Raw genomic sequence first — 25351 nt, 5'->3', positions numbered from 1 at the left:
TAGACGTGACCGTGGCATGGATGACTGTTGCCAGAGCCTCATCAGATAGATAGGGTGCCAGCTGCCTCGCTTGTCGTAGGTGGAAAAAGGCCTGTTTGCTGGCAGCAGCGACCTGAGCTTCCATTGTCAGCTGCGAATCCAAAACGACACCCAGGCTCTTAACGGTAGGCGAAGGAGATAGGGCAGCACCATCGAAGGTGGGTAACAGATGGGTCAGACCAGTCGAGCGGCCATGCCAGAGAATCTCAGTCTTCGCCGGGTTCACCTTCAGTCTACTAGCACATAGCCAGTTTGACAGAGCCTCCAGACATAAGGTGAAATGGTCTGGTATTGACGTTGCTCCAGGCTCCAAGCGCAGAAGGAGTTGGGTGTCGTTCGCATATTGATAGCAGTCCAGGCCGAAACTCCGAGCCAAACTAGCAAGGGGTCTAACGTAGATGTTGAAGAGAAGAGGGGAGAGAATTGCACCTTGGGGTACCCCACATAGGAGGGGAGATCTGTCAGAGACTTGATCCATATACTCCACGCATTGGCTCCGGTTTCGCAGAAATGAGTTGAACCAATTGAGGGCCTGACCGCGAACTCCGGACATGGCGAGACGGTGAATCATTAGATCGTAGTCAACGGTGTCAAACGCTGCGGTAAGGTCGAGAAGTACCAGTAGCGCTGATCCGCCGCTATCAGACTGGCGATGAAGTTCATCTGTGATGGCAACCAGGACTGTCTCCGTCCCATGGCCAGGGCGGAAGCCTGACTGGAAAGGGTCCAGGCCGGCTGTATCCTCCAGAAATTGTTGCAATTGTCCCAGCACAGCCCGCTCTATCATCTTACCTAAGAGTGGAAGGTTGGAGACAGGACGATAGTTGGCAAGGGTCATGGGATCCAAGCTAGGCTTCTTTAGCAAGGGACGAACCCTTGCCTCTTTTAGGTTGTCTGGGAAGACCCCTTGTTCAAGAGAGCCATTGATGATATTACTCAACTGATCGAGTAGACCTTCCAGGCAGCTCTTCACCAGCCAGGAGGGACACGGATCAAGGGAACAGGTGGTTGGTTTTGCAACAGCTAGGATCCTAGCGACATCTTCCTTGTCCAGAACATTGGATAAGCGAAGGTTGGATAAACGAGACTCTACTGCAGTCTCTTCCAACTCTGTGATTCTATTCCCTTTCATTGATAATGTTTTCCATCTTGACCATACTCTGATGTTGCTTGGTAGATTATGACCTGTGGTCTACCGGGGATGGGGAAAATCTTTTATGTCGTGTGCATTGAGATTATAACACAGCCAAGCAAGACTAAGGACTGCTGACCTTACAGGTTCATTTGATGGGTTTTTTTATCTCCCAGAAAGCTTCCTTCTACCTTGACATGGATGTGAATGGAGAGTCCCAAAGCCTGCTAGAGACGGAGTCCTGAGATGGATGCCTCTCTCGTCCTCGTGCCTCTGTTGCACCAAAAGCATGCCGAAATCCCTGGGACTCCTTCTGCTGTGGGTCTTGCTCCAGAAGAAAGCAGAGGTAAGAAAATGAGGAGCAAGGAGGTTTCGTCCTATTCCTTTCTATAATTGCTCAGGAATTCCATCCTTCACTTCAATTCGCTTTATTTCTTAATTAGTCGCTCTCCACCAGAGTGCTCCACCAGAGTGCCTTGAACTCATGACCTCATGGTCAGAGTGATTTATTGCAGCTGCTCTCCAGCCTGCGCCACAGCCCGGCCCCTGTTATGTTTTCGTTTCGGGTAGATTTTTCCCGAAACGGAAACAGAACTCCACATCTTGAATTAAGAATCTAAATGGCCCCCGTCCTAAACTCCTGGAATTTTTATGAAAACAGAACAGGCAGGCACCTGAAAAGAGAACAAAAATGGAACGGATTTTTACCATTTTGCACACTCCACTAAAACCTACCCGTGTTTCCCCGAAAATAAGACAGTGTCTTATATTAATTTTTGCTCCCAAAGATGCGCTAGGTCTTATTTTCAGGGGATGTCTTATTTTTCCATGAAGAAGAATTCACATTTATTGTTGAACAAAAAATGAACATTATATACTGTACAGTAGTTGTCATCACAAACCAGCATAACCAGACAAACTGTGAATCGTATCAAGAATTTATTGTTATTACCATTATTTCCATGTACAACACTCTATGGTATGTACATTTACCAAACCCGCATACTCTGGTGTTCTGTTTGGTGGGCATGCTTCCAAATAAAAACTTTGCTAGGTCTTACTTTCAGGGGAGGCCTTATATTTAGCAATTCAGCAAAACCTCTACTAGGTCTTATTTTCCGGGGATGTCTTATTTTCAGGGAAACAGGGTACCAAGCGTGTGCCCTTTGTTTTTATATTAACTTTTTGTCTGAATTGTCTCTGGAATTCTGTCCAGTCGCGTCTAAAACCCCTTCCTCTAATTTCCATAATCCCTCACAATGAACTGGGAGACGTGGGGGGAGTCACTCAACAAATTTGCGTCAGAACTCCCCGATTCCGTTTCCTGTTCTCATGGATAACATCAGGGCTCTCTGTGGGAAGATCCATCAGCCATGACCCAAGCCAGCCTCACCCCTTGAAATAGTCATCATCTCTAAGCACCCCTTGGGTGCGTTAAACTTACCCTATTGTCTCCACCGATATCTGCCTATTAAGCTCATTAAGGACTCATTGCCTAATGCCACACCACATTCCTCTCGGATTATGTCCCTCGCAGAGGCGGATCATTAAACGGACCAACACTTCAAATGCTCCAATTACAGTTCATTGAATTTCCCACTGAGATGTCTGACAGAATCCTGATCCATGCAGAGCACAGATCCTAGCCGGACCATATGTAGACCATTCAAGTGTTGGCATGGTTATCAAATGAAATAAAAATGCTCTTTAGTTTCAATTGTGTTATGTCAGTGCTTTGGAGTGCTTTCTCAGCTGAAATCCTTTTTGGCCATTAAGAATAAACCTCTGGTTTTGCCTTTTAGGGGGCCCCTGGTGGCACAGTGTGTTAAAGCGCTGAGCTGCTGAACTTGCAGACCAAAAGGTCCCAGGTTCAAATCCCGAGAGCGGAATGAGCGACCGCTGTTACCCCCGGCTACTGCCAACCTAGCAGTTCAAAAAATGCAAATGGGAGTAGATCAATAGGTACCGCTCCAGCGGGAAGGTAACGGCACTCTATTCAGTTATGCTGGCCACATGACCTGGAGATGTCTACGGACAACGCCGGCTCTTCGGCTTAGAAATGGAGATGAACACCAACCCCCAGAGTCAGTCACGACTGGACTTAACGTCAGAGGAAACCTTTACCTTTACCTCTGCCTTTGCCTTTTAACTGAGACATGGGAAAACGTTGGTCCTTCATGTGTTTTGGACTTCAACTTTCACAGTTCCTAACAGCTGGTAAGCTATTAGGAATTGTGAGAGTTGAAATCCAAAACACCTGGAGGGCTGAAGTTTGCCCAAGCCCATCCTAACCTGTCTGTGTCTGATTTGGTCTTCTGGAAAGCTAGGCACACCAGGCTTCCGAACTCGCAATTCCTGCGGTCACTGAAATCCCTCAACAATAAAATGGTGTCCCTTATATAAAAATGGTAAAATTGTTTTTCCTGCTTCTCTGTTACAGACTAGCTCCCCTGGAAATTCAGCCAAAGATATGTTTGAAGTGTGGCAGCAGTATCAGATGGACTGCAACCGCAAGATGTCTGAGGATCCGCAGCCTACCGGTGAGAGAATGTTTTGCCATCGCTAGTTTTCAAACTTCCAACAATGTTTTGCTCAATGTTGCCCCATTTTACAATTTTCCCACTGTCTAGTGTGTTTTATTAATTACCTATGGGCCATATCAAAGCATTTGGCAAACACATTTAGCACATACAACATACACACATTACAACCAAAGTTAAAATAAACAAGCTGTTAACAACAAGAGGGTCAAGATCCTGAACCGGATCAAATATCTGCATCAGCCCTACAATTTACACTAATCAACTCCAAATATGCAGTTAAAGTAGCTGGGCTACTTTAAATAGAAAAAGGGCCATTTTATATGTTACTAGCTGTGCCCGGCTACGCGTTGCTGTGGCTTATGGGAATCATTGAATAGCCTTGCAGCCTCAAAGCCTGGCCATTTTCTTCTTATGCGAATCCGGGTTTTCAAAAAAGAACATGCCCTGGCAGAATATGTAAAGGAAAGTGAAGAACCTGCTTTGATTGAAGTCAAAAATCAGAAACTTCTCAAAGCACAGCAGACAAAGAATCAGTACAAGAAAACCGCACTACAAACTAGAGCTGACAGCTGGCACAACAAAACATTGCATGGAAAGTTCCTTGACAAAATTGAAGGAAAAGCTGATAAGGAGAAGATCTGGCTCTGGCTCACGAATGGGACCCTGAAGAAGGAGACAGAAGGCCTGATCCTTGCAGCCCAGGAGCAAGACATCAGGACAAAGGCAATTCAGGCCAAGATCGAAAAATCAACTGATGACCCAAAATGCAGACTGTGCAAGGAAACCGACGAAACCATTGATCATATCCTCAGCTGCTGTAAGAAAATCGCACAGACAGACTACAAACAGAGGCACAACTATGTGGCCCAAATGATTCATTGGAACTTATGCCTCAAGTACCACCTCCCAGCAGCAAAGAACTGGTGGGATCACAAACCTGCAAAAGTATTGGAAAATGAGCACACAAAGATACTGTGGGACTTCCAAATCCAGACTGACAAAGTTCTGGAACACAACACACCAGACATCACAGTTGTGGAAAAGAAAGAGGTTTGGATCATTGATGTCACCATCCCAGGTGACAGTCACATTGACGAAAAACAACAGGAAAAACTCAGCCGCTCTCAGGACCTCAAGACTGAACTTCAAATACTCTGGCAGAAACCAGTGCAGGTGGTCCCGGTGGTGATGGGCACACTGGGTGCCGTGCCAAAAGATCTCAGCCGGCATTTGGAAACAATTGACATTGACAAAATTACGATCTGCCAACTGCAAAAGGCCACCCTGCTGGGATCTGCGCGCATCATCCGAAAATACATCACACAGTCCTAGACACTTGGGAAGTGTTCGACTTGGGATTTTGTGATACGAAATCCAGCATATCTGTATCTTGTTTGCTGTGTCATACAATAAAATAATAATAGAGTAAAATAAATGTAATAGTAGCTATAATAATAGAGAAAAATAATAAATGTACCATATATTCTCGAGTATAAGCTGTTCCAAATATAAGCCAACCAGGACCCTGACCCGAGTATAAGCTGAGGGGGACTTTTTCATTCTTAAAAAAAGGGCTGAAAAACTAGGCTTATATTGGAGTATATACAGTAATCCCTTCATTTCTTTTGACATGTTTCCAGGCCTGGTGTGCAACCGTACCTTCGACATGTATGCCTGCTGGGACGATGCCCTTCCCAACAGCACCGCCAGGGTTCCCTGTCCTTGGTATCTTCCTTGGTATCCGCAAGGTGAGTTTGGCTTGACAACCCATGAAGGCGGTCCCATTTTGGGGCCATAGGTCTTCTGGAGTGCTTGATCCCACCCTCTATTTCAGATAGTCGGCTCCCCAACACCAGAGATCTATTTCTTTTGAGTGGCACCCACCAACCACGGCTCAAACATATAGCATGACCTCCACATCTGTGGGACTGATACTTAACTATTATTTCGCTAGCCATTTTCTGGTTCCTTCAGCCTGATTCTGTGGCATGCTTCTGGTAAACACTGGCTAGAAATGCTAGAGAGGTGGAGTATGACCACCCATATCTGCAAAAAATATGTTTTTCCTAGGTCCTCTGACATAGAAATACATAATGTTTCTGCCTAACATTATATGCTCAATAGGGTTTACTATGGGTGGTGGTGCAGTGTGTTAAAGCGCTGAGCTGCTGAACTTGCAGACCGAAAGGTCCCAGATTCAAGCCCCGGGAGCAGAATGAGCTCCCGCTGTTAGCCCCAGCTCCTGCCAACCTAGCAGTTCGAAAACATGCCAATGTGGGTAGATCAATAGGTACCGCTCTGGCGGGAAGGTAAGGGCGTTCCATGCAGTCATGCCGTCCACATGACCTTGGAGGCGTCTATGGACAACGCCGGCTCTTTGGCTTAGAAATGGAGATGAGCACCAATCCACAGAGTCGGTCACGACTGGACTTAACGTCAGGGGAAAACCTTTACCTTACCCTAGGGTTTACTAAAATGTCCACTGCGGATGCAGAAGTCATATTGTATTCAGAAATCGGGATTGTTGTGTTTTTTCCAGGTTGTATGGCCATGTTCCAAAAGCATTCTCTCCTGACATTTCGCCCACATCTATGGCAGGCATCCTCAAAGGTTGTGAGGATGCCTGCCATAGATGTAGGCAAAACATCAGGAGAGAATGCTTCTGGAATATGGCCATACAACCCGGAAAACACATAACAACTCTGTGATTCCGGCCATGAAAGCCATGGACAACATATTCAGAAATCAATTCTATCAATTGCTGAAAAATCTTTGAGGACCATTTTGCTGGATGTTGGGATTGCCTACTATGCCATTGTAAATAATGTGTATTTTAAATTGTATGCTGATATTTTTATGCTAAGCCACTTTGAATTTCCTGTGGGAGAGATAAAGTGGGGTAATAATAATAATAATAATAATAATAATAATAATAATAATAATAATAATAATAATAATGTGATTTTGTGATACGAAATCCAGCATATCTATCTTGTTTGCTATGTCATAATAAAATAATAACAATAATAAGTACAAGAAAACCGCACTGCAAACTAGAGCTGTCAGCCAGCACAACAAAACATTGCATGGAAAGTTCCTTGACAAATTTGAAGGAAAAGCTGATAAGGAGAAGACCTGGCTCTGGCTCACGAATGGGACCCTGAAGAAGGAGACAGAAGGCCTGATCCTTGCAGCCCAGGAGCAAGACATCAGGACAAAGGCAATCAAGGCCAAGATTGAAAAATCAGCTGATGACCCAAAATGCAGACTGTGCAAGGAAACCGACGAAACCATTGATCATATCCTCAGCTGCTGTAAGAAAATCGCACAGACAGACTACAAACAGAGGCACAACTATGTGGCCCAAATGATTCATTGGAACTTATGCCTCAAGTACCACCTCCCTGCAGTAAAGAACTGGTGGGATCACAAACCTGCAAAAGTATTGGAAAATGAGCACGCAAAGATACTGTGGGACTTCCGAATCCAGACCGACAAAGTTCTGGAACACAACACACCAGACATCACAGTTGTGGAAAAGAAAAAGGTTTGGATCATTGATGTTGCCATCCCAGCTGACAGTCGCATTGACGAAAAACAACAGGAAAAACTCAGCCGCTATCAGGACCTCAAGATTGAACTGCAAAGACTCTGGCAGAAACCAGTGCAGGTGGTCCCAGTGGTGATGGGCACACTGGGTGCCGTGCCAAAAGATCTCAGCCGGCATTTGGAAACAATTGACATTGACAAAATTACGATCTGCCAACTGCAAAAGGCCATCCTGCTGGGATCTGCGCGCATCATCCGAAAATACATCACACAGTCCTAGACACTTGGGAAGTGTTCGACTTGGGATTTTGTGATACGAAATCCAGCATATCTGTATCTGGTTTGCTGTGTCATAATAAAATAATAATAGAGTAAAATAAATGTAATAGTAGCTATAATAATAGAGAAAAATAATAAATGTACCATATATTCTCGAGTATAAGCTGTTCCAAATATAAGCCAACCAGGACCCTGACCCGAGTATAAGCTGAGGGGGACTTTTTCATTCTTAAAAAAAAGGGCTGAAAAACTAGGCTTATATTCGAAATATATATATATATGAAATCCAGCATATCTATCTTGTTTGCTGTGTCATAATAAAATAATAATAATAATAATAATAATAAGAAGAAGAAGAAGAAGAAGAAGAAGAAGAAGAAGAAGAAGAAGAAGAAGAAGACTGGAGCATTCACAGCTCTTGGTGTCGATGGGGTGACCTGGATCCAAACCCCACTTTACAATGTAAACAAGCAACTTGGCACTGTTTATCCCTTGTCCTGCTTTCTTTGCAGTGCAAGATGGCTTCGTGTTCCAGAAATGTGGTGCAGACGGGCAATGGGTGCAAGACGAGACAGGCCATCCTTGGCGCGATCACTCTCAATGTGAGGACCTCCCCGAAGACCTTCCCTTCCAGGTAAATGCATTGGGTTAAAGCAAGGCTGACAATCATGCAACCCTCCAGATGTTGCAGAATTACAACTCCCAGCATCATTCCACATTGATTATGCTGGTTAGGGGCTGCCAGGACTTGTAGAAGTGGAGACCAAACATAAAAAGTTAAAGGTAAAGGTTTTCCCTTGACGTTAAGTCCAGTTGTGTCCGACTCTGGGGGTTGGTGCTCATCTCCATTTCTAAGCCGAAGAGCCGGTGTTGTCCTTTGACACCTCCAAGGTCACGTGGCCGGCCTGACTGCATGGAGCGCCGTTACCTTCCCACCGGAGTGGTACCTATTGATCTACTCTCATTTGCATGTTTTCTTTTTTTTTTTTTGTATATATCTTTATTGAGGATTTTACATTATAAAAAAGAAAGAAAAAGAAATACAAATCACCATATTTTGCAGCGAAAGTGGGGGGACACTTTTTTATAGATAGAAAGTAGGAAGTACGAAGAAAGAGAAAAGAAATATATATGTATACACATACATACCCATACCCATCCAAACCTATATATGTGTGTAAATCTAAAAAAGAAAAAAAAGGATTAAAAAAATTAAAAACAAAAGAGGAAAAATAATACTACTAATAATAAAAATTTTAATTAAAAAGGAAAAAATAGGTTGTAGACGTCCATCTGTCTTTTACTGGCTCTTCATAATCTTTTCCAAGAAAAATCTTATTTATTGGTAAAACACCATGTCCCTTCGTCCTCCTTAATCTCTAAGGTTGTGTCGGTTCAGCAGATAAGATCAAACTTCATCTGTTTTAAATAATCCTTTACCAGGTCCCAGTTCGTTTCTTTCTTTGGTAAACCTTGATTTGGGGATAACCAATAAGTAAGTCTATCCATATTCATTATCTCTATGACTCTGTTTAGCCAATCCCCCTTTTTTGGGATCTCCTTTTGTCTCCAAATCCTAGCATATGTTATCCTTGCGGCTGTAATCAAATAATTGAACAGAATCTCTTTATTCTTGTCGTCCTCAACGTCAAACATTCCCAATAAAAAGTATTCAAGTTCCCTGTGAATCTTTATCTTAAGAATTGATTGTATAGCTTCATTTATGTCTTTCCATAATGATTGGGCTTTTGAGCAAGTCCACCACATATGGTAGAAAGTCCCCATCTGGTATTCGCACTTCCAACATTTATTAGAAGAATTTTTGTAACATTGAGAAATTTTATAAGGGGTAATATACCATTTGCATGTTTTCGAACTGCTAGGTTGGCAGAAGCTGGAGCTAACAGCGGGCGCTCACTCCACTCCCCGGGATTTGAACCTGGGACCTTTCGGTCTGCAAGTTCAGCAGCTCAGCGCTTTAACACACTTCGCCACGGGGAGAGTGTAAATTCTCAGACTTGGGTCTCATCTCCAAGACATCTCATTAGCTACGTAAATGCAAGTGCAGTTACCATATAACACTTCTGCTCCAAAGCATTTCCGAAAAGGATTACTCAAAGCGTTTTTACTTTTATTTTCTTCCAGAAACGCTTGTGGATTCTAGAGCAGTTTCGGCTGATGTACACCATGGGCTACTCCGTTTCTCTGATGGCTTCGCTGGTGGCCTTGGCCCTGCTGTCCACCTTGAGGTACATTGAGAAGACCCAAATAAATTAAAGTACTGTATATACTCGAGTATAAGCCTAGTTTTTCAGCCCTTTTTTTAGGACTGAAAAAGCCCCTCTCGGCTTATATTCGGGTGAGGATCCTGATTGGCTTATATTTGGGTCAGCTTATACTTGAGAATATGTGGTACATTTATTATTTTTCTCTATTATTATTGGTATTATTACATTTATTATTTTACTCTATTATTATTACATTTATTATTGTACTCTATTATTGTTGCTACTATTACATTTATTTTACTCTATTTTTATTATTATTATTATTAATACATTTATTATTTCACTCTGATCTTATTATTATTATTACATTTATTATTCTACTCTATTTATTATTACAGTAGAGTCTCACTTATCCAAGCTAAACGGGCCGGCAGAAGCTTGGATAAGCGAATATCTTGGATAATAAGGAGGGATTAAGGAAAAGCCTATTAAACATCAAATTAGGTTATGATTTTACAAATTAAGCACCAAAACATCATGTTATACAACAAATTTGACAGAAAAAGTAGTTCGATACGCAGTAATATTATGTTGTAATTACTGTATTTACGAATTTAGCACCAAAATAATCACAATATATTGAAAACATTGACTACAAAAATGCGTTGGATAATCCAGAACATTGGATAAGCGAGTGTTGGATAAGCGAGACTACTGTATTACATTTATTATTTTACTCTATTATTATTACATTTATTATTGTACTCTATTATTGTTGCTATTACATTTATTTTACTCTATTTTATTATTATTATTAATACATTTATTATTTCACTCTGATCATATTATTATTATTACGTTTATTATTCTACTCTATTTATTATTACATGTATCATTTTCCTGTATTTATTATTATTATTACATGTATTATTTTACTCTATTATTATTAAAAGGATACATAAGCACATTTACATTGAAGAAGATGAGAATAATGATTTGATCAGAGCTCAACAGTCTTATCTTAAATTTGAGCTTGATGTAAATATTCAAAAACATTTCACCTACTGATGCCTCAATTGTTGTAATTTTTTGGTATCTATTTTTATTTCTGAAATTTACCACCCTCGGCTTATACTCGGGTCAATGATTTCCCAGTTTTTTTGTGGTAAAATTAGATGCCTCGGCTTATATTCGGGTCGGCTTATATTCGAGTATATATGGTATTTGCCACAAGTGAGACTTCAGCTAAGGCTGTAAATTTAAACCAGGGCACTCCCAGCAACAGAGCTAATTCAAACAATACATCCTGGGCCAGGCATGGACAAACTTCGGCCCTGCAGGTGGTTTGGACTACCACAATTCCTAACGGCTGATATATTGACTGATATATTTGGATGTTGTTAATTCGTTCTGGTTTAATATTCAATGAATTGCCTTGAGTCCCAGTATGAGAGGAAAGGCCATATCTAAATGAATAAGATGATATTAATGATGATGGTACAGCCATAGGTCTCCTGCTATTGAGTCCCAGTATAGAAGGAAAGGCCATATAGAAAAGAATAACATGATGATGATTATGATATAGCAATAGATCTCCTGCTATTATTATTATTTATTATTTACAGTATTTATATTCCGCCCTTCTCACCCCGAAGGGGACTCAGGGCGGATCACATTACACACATAGGCAAACATTCAATGCCTTTTAACATAGAACAAAGACAAGACAAACATAGGCTCCGAGCGGGGCTCGAACTCATGACCTCCTGGTCAGAGTGATTCATTGCAGTTAATTGCACTGGCTTGCTCTCCCACCTGCGCCACAGCCCTATTGAGTCTCAGTATAAGAGGAAAGTATAAGAGGAAAGGCCATATAGAAAAGAATAAAATGATCATGACAGTGATAATGAGGATATAGCATTAGCTCTCCTACTATATCATCATCATCATCATCACTCTCATCATCATTATAGCTTTGGTATAGGAGGAAAGATGATATAGAAAAGAATAAAATGATTATGACGATGATGATGATGATGATGATGATGATGATGATAGAGCATTAGCTCTTGTATGGGTTAAACCCTTGTGCTGGCTAAACTGCTGAACCGAAGGTTGGGCTGCTGACCTGAAGATTGCCGGTTTGAATCCACGAGACAGGCTGAGCTTCTGTCTGTAAGCTCTAGCTTGTGAGGACATGAGAGAAGCCTCCTAGCTAACACATCCAGGCGTCCCCTGGGCAACGTCTCTGTAGATAGCCAATTATCTCATGCCAGAAGTGACTTGCAATATATAATAATAATAATAATAATAATAATAATAATAATAATAATAATAATAACAACAACTTTATTTTTATACCCCGCCCCATCTCCCCGAAGGGACTCGGGGCGGCTCACATGGGGCCTTGCCTGATACAACAATCAAATATCAATCATAAAGCCATAACACAATTATCCCAATAAAAACATCAACATCAGTAAAAACAATCATTATGTTCTCAAGTTGCTTCTGACATGATAAAAAAGCCCTCCAACTATTAAGTCCCAGTATAGAAGGAAAACCCATATATAAATGATGATGATGATGATGATACAGCAATAGTTCTCCTGCTATTGAGTCCCAATCGGAGGAAAGGCCGTATAGAAAAGAATAAGATGACGATGACCGTGATGGTGATAATATAGCAAGAGTTTTCCTACTGACAACTAAAGAATTATCCTTTCGATGCCGATTAATAGAGCTTGTTGCTGTCCAGTCAACACTAGTACTGATATGACTATATTTTCACAATTTTGGAGATGACATTTCATTGTATTGACAGATCTAAATTATATATAATAAGAAAAAGTGGGTTCCCAATGGTTTGAACAAACAAGTATATCCACTAATGGAATAATAACAATGTATTAGATATCATTAAACATTGTATTATGTTCAATAAATGAATATAAATGTCAGATAAATTGTTACAAATCACAATCAAACTGTTGCATTCACAGTATTATGAATGGTAGTTGCATTCACAATAGAGACAACTTTGTTTATTTTCTTGATTCTTCATAAAAGATGAGTAGACTCCCGATCCACATTATTATTATTATTATTATTATTATTATTATTATTATTATTATTATTATATTATGACACAGCAAACAAGATAGATATTCTGGATTTCATATCACAAAATCACAAGTCCAACACTTCCCAAGTGTCTAGGACTGTGTGATGTATTTTCGGATGATATGCGCAGATCCCAGCAGGGTGGCCTTTTGCAGTTGGCAGATCGTCATTTTGTCAATGCCTATTGTTTCCAAATGTCGGCTGAGATCTTTTGGCACGGCACCCAGTGTGCCCATCACCACCGGGACCACCTGCACTGGTTTATGCCAGAGTCTTTGAAGTTCAGTCTTGAGATCCTGATAGTGGCTGAGTTTTTCCTGTTGTTTTCCATCAAATTATGATGATGATGATGATGATGATGATTGTATGACACAGCAAACAAGATAGATATGTTACTATTATTGTTGTTGTTGTTATTTGGCACATTGGATTTTTCTTCTCAGTTGACTTGGTGCCATCTAGTGTTTAGTCTTGATTCACAAACTTAAAAAAGAAAACTGGGTTCTACCTTTCGACCGATTCCATTTTCTGATAGTGGTCCAGTTAGATAAGTCAGAGCTTTCTCGACAAATATCAAGAGAAAACCCAGACTGCATTGGCTCATGGGTAGATAAACAAGTTTTGTCATAGAATCTTTTCTCAATTCTTCTTCCCCAGGAAACTTCGGTGCATCCGCAATTACATCCACATGAACCTCTTCCTGCCCTATATGCTGCGCGCCATCTCCATCCTCACCCGGGACGCACTTTTACGGCTCCGCTTTCCCGAAGACTTCCAGAAGGAGGGAGATTTCTCTAGCTTTCCTATGGGACAGGTACCAGATTCACAGTTGGTGGTGATATCGTATCCCATTTTGAACCTAGATGGAGAGCAGAGGTTCCTCCTAAGCAGTCTGATGGCTCAGCTCTCTTGTTAGGCTGCAAGTCCCATCATCCCCAGGCTGCCTAGTGAAGGAGTAAAGATGCTGGCAGATGCGGTCTGGGAAGTAGGCTGATCAGTTAGGAGGAGAGCTGCTCCTTCGGTTGTTGGTGGTAATCACACAACTGTCAGATGGACTCCAACTCCCATCACTCTCTATCAAATCCCCACCTGTTTTTTAAAATTTGGAGCATGAAGGGTATGTGTACCACATTCGGTTCAGTTCCATCCTGAATGGGAATCATGTAGCTCTCCAGATATGAGTGAACTACAATTCTCACCATTCTCTATCAGTCCCACCCAAACCCTATTAGTATTTTTTTGTTAGCTAATGAAGGGTATGGGGGCCCCTGGTGGCACAGTGTGTTAAAGCGCTGAGCTGCTGAACTTGCGGACCAAAAGGTCCCAGGTTCAAATCCAGGGAGCGGAATGAGCCCCAGCTTCTGCCAACCTTGCAGTTCGAAAACATGCCAATGTGAGTAGATCAATAGGTATCGCTCCGGTGGGAAGGTAACGGCGCTCCATGCAGTTATGCTGGCCACATGACCTTGGAGGTGTCTATGGACAACGCCGGCTCTTCGGCTTAGAAATGGAGATGAGCACCAACCCCCAGAGTTGATCACGACTGGACTTAACGTCAGGGGAAACCTTTACCTTTTAATAAAGGGTATGCGTACTACGTTTGGTCCAAATCCATCAAGCCATATAGCAGCCTTTGTGCTTCACACCAATCTATAAAGCTATATACAGTAGAGTCTCACTTATCCAACATAAACGGGCTGGCAGAATGTTGGATAAGCAAATATGTTGGATAATAAGGAAGCATTAAGGAAAAGCCTATTAAACATCAAATTAGGTTATGATTTTACAAATGAAGCACGAAAACATCATGTTAGACAACAAATTTGGCAAAAAAAAGTAGTTCAATACGCAGTAATGCTATGCAGTAATTAATGTTGAGGAGAGGCCCAATTTGTGAAACTCAACTCAGGCAGGGTAAAATCCTTTTTTGAATCCCACCGCTGCCTCCAATTGAGGAGATGTGCGCGCGTGTGAGAGGGAGGGATGGAGGATGTGTGAATGTATGACTGGGAGGATTTAGTGGATAAGGAAGGATAACAGAACTGATGGGTTTAAAATGAGTAAAGATGGTAACTTATATAGAAAAGTACGGTAACTGCCACCAACGTGAGGTAATAGTCTTCCTTCAGGCTTACAGAGAGGCAAGGAGACTGATCTTTATGAACAATAAAACTCAAGTTTATTTTGTACATAAGCGTGTGGTTTCAATCAGTAAACGTTCTGGATCTTAAGTTACAATGTAGTCTTGCTTGAATGGATATATCTTAAATAACTTCTTTTCGAACAGTAAATAAAACACCCGGTCAACTTATATCACCAGCCTTTCCCCTGAATGAACAATAAGCTGCCGTCCTTAGCTGATTCCCACAGCTCCTAATCTTTTCAAAACCTAACAGCAACTCATCCTCTCAAAACCCTATCAGCAACTGAACTTTTAAAAAGGGAATATGCTCCAACTGTCAACTTAGCCACGCCCCCTTCTTCTCCCAAGGGAAGCTGCGTTACCATGGCAACCTACCAAACGCTGCTTCCAGCTGGTTTCCATGTTAGGCTTTTCCTTGCTAATGTATAACTCCCTTTTTCCTTTAACCAACAAACAAATAAAATCATATCAATAATCTCTGTTTAACACATAACCTCTCTACAATGTATTTATGAATTTAGCACCAAAATATCACGATGTATTGAAAACATTGACTAAAAAATGTGTTGGATAATCCAGAATGTTGGATAAGTGAGACTCTACTGTACATATTTTGACATATATAGATTTTGAAACATCTTTTGCCCCCCTTGCAACGTCTCCTTTGTGGGGAGGTAATGCAACCGCTTAGCTTTCTATGTTATGACGGATAGAGTGCTGGATTCAAGATCTGTCCCCTCTTCTCTCTCTCTGTCTGCCATGTCCAGGCTGGGGCCAGCTGTCGCCTGGCGCAGGTCCTCACCCAATACTGCGTCTGTGCAAACTACTACTGGCTCCTGGTGGAAGGACTCTATCTCCACAACTTGCTGGGACCTCTGGCCTTCTCCGAAGAGAGCTATTTCCCAGGCTATCTGTTACTTGGATGGGGTGAGTCCTTTGGCTGGTGCCATGTCGCAAGGAGATGATGATGATTACTATTTTTAATATAATCATCATCATCATCATCATCTTGAGTATTATTATTATTAGCATTATTAGTATCATCACCACCACCACATCATCATCATCATCATCATCATCATTATTATATTGTATGATACAGCAAACAAGATAGACATGCTGGATTTCGTGTCACAAAATCACAAGTCGAACACTTCCCAAATGTCTAGGACTGTGTGATGTATTTTCGGATGATGCGTGCAGATCCCATTATTATTAGCATTATTAGTATCATCATCATCACCACAACATTATTATTATTATTATTATCATCATCATCATCATCATTATTAGGAACCCCCAGTGGTGCAGTGGATTAAACTGCTGAGCTGCTGAACTTGCTGACTGAAAGGTTGGCGGTTCGAATCTGGGGAGCGGAGTGAGCTCCCACTGTTAGCCCCAGCTTCTGTCAACTTAGCCATTCGAAAACATGCAAATGTGAGTAGATCGATAGGTACCGCTCCAGCGGGAAGGTAACGGCGCTCCATGCAGTCATGCCAGCCACATGACCTAGGAAGTGTCTATGGACAATGCTGGCTCTTCAGCTTAGAAATGAAAATGAGCACCAACCCCCAGAGTCAGGCACAACTAGATTTAACGTCAGGGTAAAACCTTTACCTATTATTATCAGTATTAGAATTACTATGATCATGTAGTACTGGGATCTGCACGCATCATCCGAAAATACATCACACAGTCCTAGACACTTGGGAAGTGTTCGACTTGTGATTTTGTGATACGAAATCCAGCATATCTATCTTGTTTGCTGTGTAATAATAATAATAATAATAATAATAATTATTATTATTATTATTATTATTATTTATTTATTTATTTATTTATTTACAGTATTTATATTCCGCCCTTCTCACCCCGAAGGGGACTCAGGGCGGATTACAATGAACACATATATGGCAAACATTCAATGCCAACAGACAAACAACATTCAGTTTTAGACAGACACAGAGGCATTTTTAACATCTTTCCAGCTTCACGATTCCGGCCACAGGGGGAGCTGTTGCTTCACCGTCCATTGGTGGCTGTTCTTCCTCATTCTTTTCCTCGTGAGCAGTTTTATGGTGTTGTAGATTAGTTAAATTAGCCTCCCGCATAAAGCGTACCTAAATTTTCCCTACTTGACAGATGCAACTGTCTTTCGGGGCTGCTAGGTCAACAGCAAGCCGGGGCTATTTTTTTTTTTTATGGTCGGAGGCTTAACCCGACCCGGCCTTCGAACTCACGACCTCTCGGTCAGTAGTGATTTATAGCAGCTGGTTACTAGCAAGTTGCGCCACAGCCCGGCCCGGCATAATAATGTTCCAAGCCTGGTGCAGATTCTGGGAACCTTGCTTCGTCAGTTTGGCAGATATTGAAATCCCCAGACCATCTTTATACTCAGCTCCACACAGAACTGAATATATCACATACGCACATGTATGACGCGGTCTAAGAGAATAACAGTGAATTAGGTGTGAGCAGTGTCACTTTTGTTTCCCAAAAGCACTGCAAAGAAGCAATCTATGCCATGGGGAAATGAAAGGGAAGAAGGAGAAGCTTTGTTGTGCATCAGGCATTAATGGCCCCCATTATGCAGACTTAAAGTGAGGGCAGTGATTGATGTTTCTCTATCTTTCTGTGCAGGGTCTCCAATCCTTTTTGTCATACCCTGGGTGATTGTGAGGTACCTCTACGAAAACCACGAGTAAGTCTGTATGATACAAACCTGCTTATATTTTGAGATCTTCTGATGCTCAAGCCATGTCCGCATAGTCAGGAAGTTTTGATCTCGTTTTTCTTAGCAAGATAGTGCTTACATGTATGGAACAGATGTAAGAATGCCTCACCAAACTATTAAGGATTGATGATGATAAATGGAAACTCTTACGTGTGCCCGCAATCCAGAGTCACCCGCAGAACAATGACATATCACTCAGATTTGCAGAACAAAAATACAGGAACTTTACTAATTCCAAGAGATCAAGAAAAAAACAGTAGTATTTACAATGGTCCCTCTGATCACTTACAGAAGTCCACAGTCATAAACAGTCCTTTCTCGGTCCACAAATTTGCTTCAGAGAAGAATATAGTTCTAGTTCTTGACCCTCTTTTCTCAGCAGCAAACAGGCCTCAAAATAACAAGGCCTCTCTGAGTACACACTGCTCTTTTATTTATTTATTTATTTATTTATTTATTTACTATTTATTTATTTACTACATTTATATCCCCCGCTTCTCACCCCGAAGGGGACTCAGAGCGGCTTACAAATCAAATGTACATACAATATATTATTAGCATAGCACAATATAAGCATTAAATTACTCTATTGTTGTAAGGAGCTAATAACGCCTGCCACTAATTTGCAAAGATGCAACCACCAAAGACTCAGAGAGGAGACCTTTTACTTTTTCTTCACTTTAGATGGTAGCGTAACTTAGTTTATAATATATGCGATAGAAGCTTAGATGCTGGAGGAACAATAACAAGTTTATTCAGGCACAGAGCTTAGTGGTTACAATTGTTGTTTCTCACTTAGAGGCACTTTCATTAACAGTTACAATACTAGAATAAGGTGAGTCAAACTCCCTAAAATGTCACTTCCTTAACTTAAAGTAGTCAGAACATCCTCTGTCACTTTTAAATCGTAGTCACCCCTGTGATATACGATCACAGATTCTCTGTTCCTTACTAGGACACAGACTACATAAAATAAGTCACCAAACTTATTTTAATCCGACTCAAAATGAACAATTGAGTCTCCCTTGATCCACTCAAACTAGGATAAATCTTCCCTGTGCCTCATCAGAGCACAGACTGAAACCTTTTCTTAAACACTGCACTTCTTCAACAAAACGGCAGTTGGCTCCACCTACTTCTCCATGGCAACCAGCCTCTGAGTGCAGAGAAGCAATAACTGCAATACTCGCCCTTTTAAAACACAAACACACAATCAAACATAACATCTGTAAATCAAAAATTCATACTTCATTACAATTGTATTATATCATTATATGGTAATATTATTAGTAATATTACATTTAATATATAATATATAATTAATGTTATATTGTATTATTAGTATAATATTGTATTACATTATACAATATATTATATATTGATAAATTATTATAAATTATTTATATATATGTATGTGTGTGTGTGTGTGTGTATATGTGTGTGTGTGTGTGTGTGTGTGTGTGTGTGTATATATATATATATATATATATATATATATATATATATAAAATTAGCATAGCATGTTGCTATGGCACAGGAGACAAGATGTACTACGTAGTAGTACTCAGTCAGCACAAAATCTTGTCCAAAACTGGTTCTGCAGCAGCAGAACAGAAACGGTATCAAATCAGTCCCCAGGTCTTTGCAGGCTCAGCCAATCGGCTTCATGCACTTCATTTTCCAGTTAACATACACAGCACAGTTCCTTTGTAAAGCATGACACAAACTATAACTCCTATGATTCCATATTATTGAGCCACAGCAGTTAAGTGATATCGAACTTCATTGAATCTGCAATGTAGATGACCCAAAATTATGTTTCAAAAATAACTTTGGTCACCCTCTCTCTATGATATTTTTCACTATACTCTTTTTTTTCCAGATGCTGGGAGAGAAATGATAACATGGGCTTCTGGTGGATCATTCGCTGTCCTATTCTTCTCGCCATCTTTGTAAGTGGAGAAGCTGCCCTAAAGCAAACGGGAGCATTGGTTCGTCTCACGACAAAACCAGTTTCCCACAAACTGGATTCCTTCTTTTTTCCCATTTCCCAGGTCAACTTGGTGATCTTCATCCGCATTATCAAGATCTTGGTTTCCAAGCTCCAGGCACAACAAATGCGTTATGCAGATTACAAAATGCGGTATGGAACAAACTTTGGGTTATGGGATGTTTTTACCAAGTGTTGTTTTTTGGGAAGGGAAAGTAACATAATACCTCATTATTTGCAGTGGCTTTATGCTAAAGCAAAGCTGTCAAACTCATTTTCAAGGCGAGCCACGTTAACCTTAAGGTTGTCTTCAAAGGGCCCTTGAATCCATGAATGCAGAATCCCTGAAGAGAGGGCCAACTAACCCTTTTCTGGATTTTCTTGTATATTTCCTTCCAGAATTTTTTTGCTTTCTAAAATGACCACCACATATGGTAAAATGTTTCAGTACTCCCTTCGCACATCCAATATTTGTCTGCAGTATTGTGATAAAATTTTGAAAGGTTTTGAGGTGTTAAATACCATTGGTACATCATTTTGTACCAATTTTCCTTCAAGTCGTATGCGTATACATACATATACATATACATATACAGTAGAGCAGGGGTCCCCAAACTAAGGCCCGGGGGCCGGATGCGGCCCTCCCAGGTAATTTATCTGGCACCCGCCCTCATTTATAATATAATATTTTTATATCAGTTTTAATAATATAATATACTGTATATACATATAATATTTATAAGAATATTATCATTTTATACAATATAATACTAAAAATAATACCATATAATAATATTAATTATATGTTATATATTGCATATAATATTACAGTATAGTGGTATAGTTCAATATAGTATAATGCTAATATTGTGCTATGCTAATAATATAATATATTGTATGTACATACAGCTGCTCTGAGAAGGGTGGGATATAAATGTAGTAAATAAATGTAGTAAATGAATAAATAAATAATTTTGGACTTAGGCTCGCCCAAAGTCTGAAATGACTTGAAGACACACAACAACAACAACAACAATCCTAATTAACCTGACTATCTCATTGGCCAGGAGCAGGCCCACACTTCCTACTGAAATCCTGATAGGTTTATGTTGGTTAAAATTATTTTCATTTTTAAATATTGTATTGTTCTTTCATTGTTATTGTTGTTTTGCACTACAAATAAGACATGTGCAGTGTGCATAGGAATTTGCTCGGTTTTTTCCCCCAAATGATAATTCGGCCCTTCAACAGTCTGAAGGATTGTGGACCGGCCCTCTGCTTTAAAAGTTTGAGGACCCCTGCAGTAGAGTCTCGCTTATCCAACGTAAACAGGCCGGCAGAACGTTGGATAAGCGAATATGTTGGATAATAAGGATAGATTAAGGAAAAGCCTATTAAACATCAAATTAGGTTATGATTTTACAAATTAAGCACCAAAACATCATGTTATGCAACAAATTTGACAGAAAAAGTAGTTCAATACGCAGTAATGCTATTAGTAATTACGGTATTTACAAATTTAGCACCAAAATATCATGATGTATTGAAAACACTGACTACAAAAATGCGTTGGATAATCCAGAATGTTGGACAAGTGGGTGTTGGATAAGTGAGACTCTACTGTATATATATAAAAAATTTTATTCCAAAATTTTTCCACTATTCCAGCCTTATTGTATATCCTATATTTCTTGCACATTTGACCATGCAATCCTTAATTTGCTCTTCTTCTGTTGACCAGAAGCTTTATATATATTTTCATAATTATTTTTCTTTTCTGTAGCCATTATTTTTTCCCAGAATTCATCTTTCTCTGTCAATCCCAATTTTTGATCTTTATTGTAATTTTCTCTTATTTGTCTATATTGAAACCAGAGGAATACCCATGGAGAAGATTAGAAGTTAATTCTAATTTTTTTGTATTTTTCTTTTCTTTCTTTTTTTGTTTTCCGCATTATGCATTTTCACATTTTTACTATTCTATTTTATTAAATGGAGCCCCGGTGGCGAAGTGCGTTAAAGCACTGAGCTGAAGACCGAAAGGCCGCTGTTAGCTCCAGCTCCTGCTCCTGCCAACCTAGCAGTTCAAAAACAGGCCAATGTGAATAGATCAATAGGTACCGCTCCGGCAGGAAGGTAACGGCGCTCCATGCAGTCATGCCGGCCACATGACCTTGGAGGTGTCTATGGACAATGCCGGCTCTTCGGCTTAGAAATGGAGATGAGCACCAACCCCCAGAGTCGGTCACGACTGGACTTACTGTCAGGGGAAAACCTTTACCTAACCTATTTTATTAAATACTATTTTATTCTTACAATAAAATTTATTTTGGAAAAAAAAGAATTAATGGAGAAAATATCACTGATGGAATCGAAATAGTTGCTACATCAGCTAGAATCTATCCAACAGACTCGACAGAACAAATTGCAGCCTCCAAGATGTCACTGTATCACAACTCCCATCAGCTCTATTCCTGATGTCTAATGCGAAGGAATACAGGAGTTGCAGTCCAGCATCTGGAGGGAACATAAAATGATACGGAGGGCCGGATTCAGTCCACAGGCCTTGAGTATGACACATGTAGGGTAATAATGCTTAAACTTGACTAAGTGACGGTGATGTGATTGCATCTTTGATTGTTTGACTTCCTCTTCCCCATCTTTAGGCTGGCCAAGTCGACACTGACCCTCATTCCCTTGTTGGGCATCCATGAAGTGGTGTTTGCTCTGGTTACCGAAGAGCAGGCTCAAGGCACCTTGCGATACGTCAAATTCTTCTTTGAGCTCTTCCTCAACTCCCTCCAGGTATGGGGCACATCTTGAATGTTTCCCCACGTATGGGAGCCACTGGTCTACCTAACTCAGGGTTTGTTTGACTGACGGATAGGCAGGGCTAGCCCTAGGTAATTTTCCAGTGTAGGCGAACAGAATTTTGGCGCCCCCCCCCAAAACCAATCACTGAAAAATAAAAGCGTTGGATAAGCAAAAATGTTGGATAATAAGGAGGGATTAAGGAAAAGCCTATTAAACATCAAATTACATTAAGATTTTACAAATTAAGCACCAAAACATCATGTTTTACAACAAATCAACAGAAAAAGCAGTTCAATACATGGTAATGTTATGTAGGAATTACTATATTTGTGAATTTAGCACCAAACATTGAACAAGGATATAGGGCAGTGTGGACTTAGATAACCCAGTTCAAAGCAGATATTGTGGGTTATTCTGCCTTGATATTCTGGGTTATATGGCTGTGTGGAAGAGCCCTGGGGATCCTTCCACACAGCCATATAACCCAGAATAACAAGGCAGATAATTAAAAGGCCAGTGAAAAGGAATCTGGCCCTTGGTATTTAAAAAAACCCTCTAAAATCAGGACAATAAATAAAGAGCGGAAGGCCCGAAGGAGATGTTGGCAGGGGGTGGCACCATCCTCCCGAGGGTCTCAACTGCGCCCCTGGGACAATGGTGCCACAGGCAAGTGCCTAGTTCGCCTTGCGGTTGGACCGCCCCTGCAGATAGGCTTCATATAATTATGCTGGTTGGAAGCCGGTACAAGCTTGAAGTGTAGATCCGTCAAATCTTATCATGCGTTCTTTTCAAACACCTGCAGGGCCTTCTGGTGAGCATACTCTACTGCTTCATCAATAAAGAGGTGAGTACCTAAATCCCTTAAAGCACGGGGCTTGTGAAGTCTTGGTCCTGCCTTCTCCTCTCCTTTGCTTCAGTTCCCTCTGTTTAGGTTTTCCCAATACAGTAGAATCTCGCCTATCCAACATAAATGGGCTGGGAGAACGCTGGATAAGCAAAAATGTAATAAAGAGGGATTAAGGAAAAGCCTATTAAACATCAAATTATGTTATGATTTTACAAATTAAGCCCCCAAAGATCATGTTTTGCAACAAATCGACAGAAAAAACACTTCAATACATAGTAACGTTTTGTAGTAATTACTGTATTTATGAATTTAGCACCAAAACATCGCAATGTATTGAAAACATTGACTACAAAAACATTGACTACTAAAAGGCAGACAGCGTTGGATAATACAGAGCGTTGGATAAGTGAAGGTTGGATAAGCGAGAGTCTACTGTAGTGTAGATGCCACCATTTGTTTTAGTTTTTGGGTGGAACACAAAAATCCCCCTAGAGGCCAGCCTTAGTTGCTTTAGTCCATTTGCCTGCACAGAGTTCTCTTGCTAGACTCTTTTCTTTCTGCGGCAGAACTACAGAGATTATTTTTATTTTATTTATTTATTTATTAGACTACTCCCAGTTTGGCTTGGAGCGGTTTAAAGAAATAGATTAAAACAATACACTTAGCTTTAAAATAACAATAAAAACAATAAAAACAACAATAAAAACAGACATAGCCCCGAGTTTTTCACCCATCAAAAGCTAGTCGGAAGAGAAAGGTTTTGCAGGCTTTCCGAAAGGCAAGTAGGTCTCGGATAGTTCAAATTTCAACTGGCAAGGCATTCCAAAATGAGGGGCTACAATCGAGAAGGCTCTCTGCCTAGTAGAAGCCTGGTCATTGTCTGGTAATCTTAGGCTCAGCAATCCAAACAGGCATCCTTAGCAATAAACACTGCATTTAGCAGTATTCATATACCATCAGTCCCAGAGACAACAGAAGCTTGAGGTCAGCCCAAGTTTCACAAAGTAGAAGACCAAGACAGCTTATAAACACTGTACTAAAGTCCTCTAACAGCAACATGCATCCACCTCCACTGAGGTGTTAAGCAGACAGGCATCCACCTCCACTGAGGGGATAGCAGATACATCCACCTCCTCTGAGGTGGTAAACAAACTGAATACTAAATGGAGTCCTGAGTCTGAACATGCTCAGTAGAATCACATATCTGTAACCCCTCCTGCACAAAAGAGGTACAGGCAAACTGGCAAATCAACATCTATATCTATATCTATAAAAGGGTAATGAAATTTCGGCCTAGGACAAAACAACAAAACTACACATCCCAGAAACACTAAACTTGGCACCACAACCCCTCATCCATGCCTCTACGTTCATACAGCAAAAAGAAAAGAAAAATAAAGTCCTAATTAGAGGGAGAGGAATAATTGTTTTTATCCAATTACTGCCAGTTAGAAGGTTACGCTCTGCCCACTTGGTCTCCTAGCAACCCACTCAGCCCAGGGGACAGGCACTGTTAGGCCTCAGGCCTCTTCCGCACTGCCTAAAAAATACAGATTATCTGATTTTAACTGGATTATATGGCAGTGTAGACTCAAGGCCCTTCCACACAGCTATATAGCCCATTTATAATGGACTTAATGTCAGGGGGAAAACTTTGTCAGAGCGCGCGGTTTAGTAGATTTACTAACAAACGGAAAAACTCTCAAGACGTTATATACATACAGAGTGCAGAAAGGCAGAGAACAGAGGGCAGAGAGATAACACAGGGAGCTATTTATAACCACTTCTGCTGTCTGATGCAATACACAGTTAACTCTTTACACACTCGCATAGTGGACAGCAGACAGTGCATGATGCAATCTCCAGCTCACATTGCATCACTATAACTCAATTACATTTAAACAACTCTATATACAATCATTCCCACTTC

At 40.6% G+C, this 25351-nt stretch overlaps 1 protein-coding gene across 1 annotated transcript in view; it reads left to right on the top strand.

Moving 5' to 3' along the window:
• Positions 1 to 1205: 1205 nt before the first annotated feature.
• Positions 1206 to 25351, top strand: part of gipr (gastric inhibitory polypeptide receptor) — a 25597-nt gene continuing 1451 nt past the window's right edge. The window contains exons 1-12 of the mRNA XM_008124349.3: positions 1206 to 1517; positions 3612 to 3711; positions 5355 to 5462; positions 8055 to 8176; positions 9688 to 9791; positions 13551 to 13707; positions 15804 to 15963; positions 17677 to 17737; positions 19653 to 19722; positions 19825 to 19913; positions 22427 to 22565; positions 23377 to 23418. Of these exons, the coding sequence (XP_008122556.3) occupies positions 1422 to 1517; positions 3612 to 3711; positions 5355 to 5462; positions 8055 to 8176; positions 9688 to 9791; positions 13551 to 13707; positions 15804 to 15963; positions 17677 to 17737; positions 19653 to 19722; positions 19825 to 19913; positions 22427 to 22565; positions 23377 to 23418 (1248 nt within the window). The 5' untranslated portion in view covers positions 1206 to 1421. The remainder of the gene's footprint in view (positions 1518 to 3611; positions 3712 to 5354; positions 5463 to 8054; positions 8177 to 9687; positions 9792 to 13550; positions 13708 to 15803; positions 15964 to 17676; positions 17738 to 19652; positions 19723 to 19824; positions 19914 to 22426; positions 22566 to 23376; positions 23419 to 25351) is intronic.

The sequence above is a fragment of the Anolis carolinensis genome, unplaced genomic scaffold (assembly GCF_035594765.1).
Source record: "Anolis carolinensis isolate JA03-04 unplaced genomic scaffold, rAnoCar3.1.pri scaffold_10, whole genome shotgun sequence".
Taxonomy (NCBI): domain Eukaryota; kingdom Metazoa; phylum Chordata; class Lepidosauria; order Squamata; family Dactyloidae; genus Anolis; species Anolis carolinensis.
Note: the sequence above shows the minus strand (reverse complement) of the source record. Positions and strands in the feature narration are given on the sequence as shown.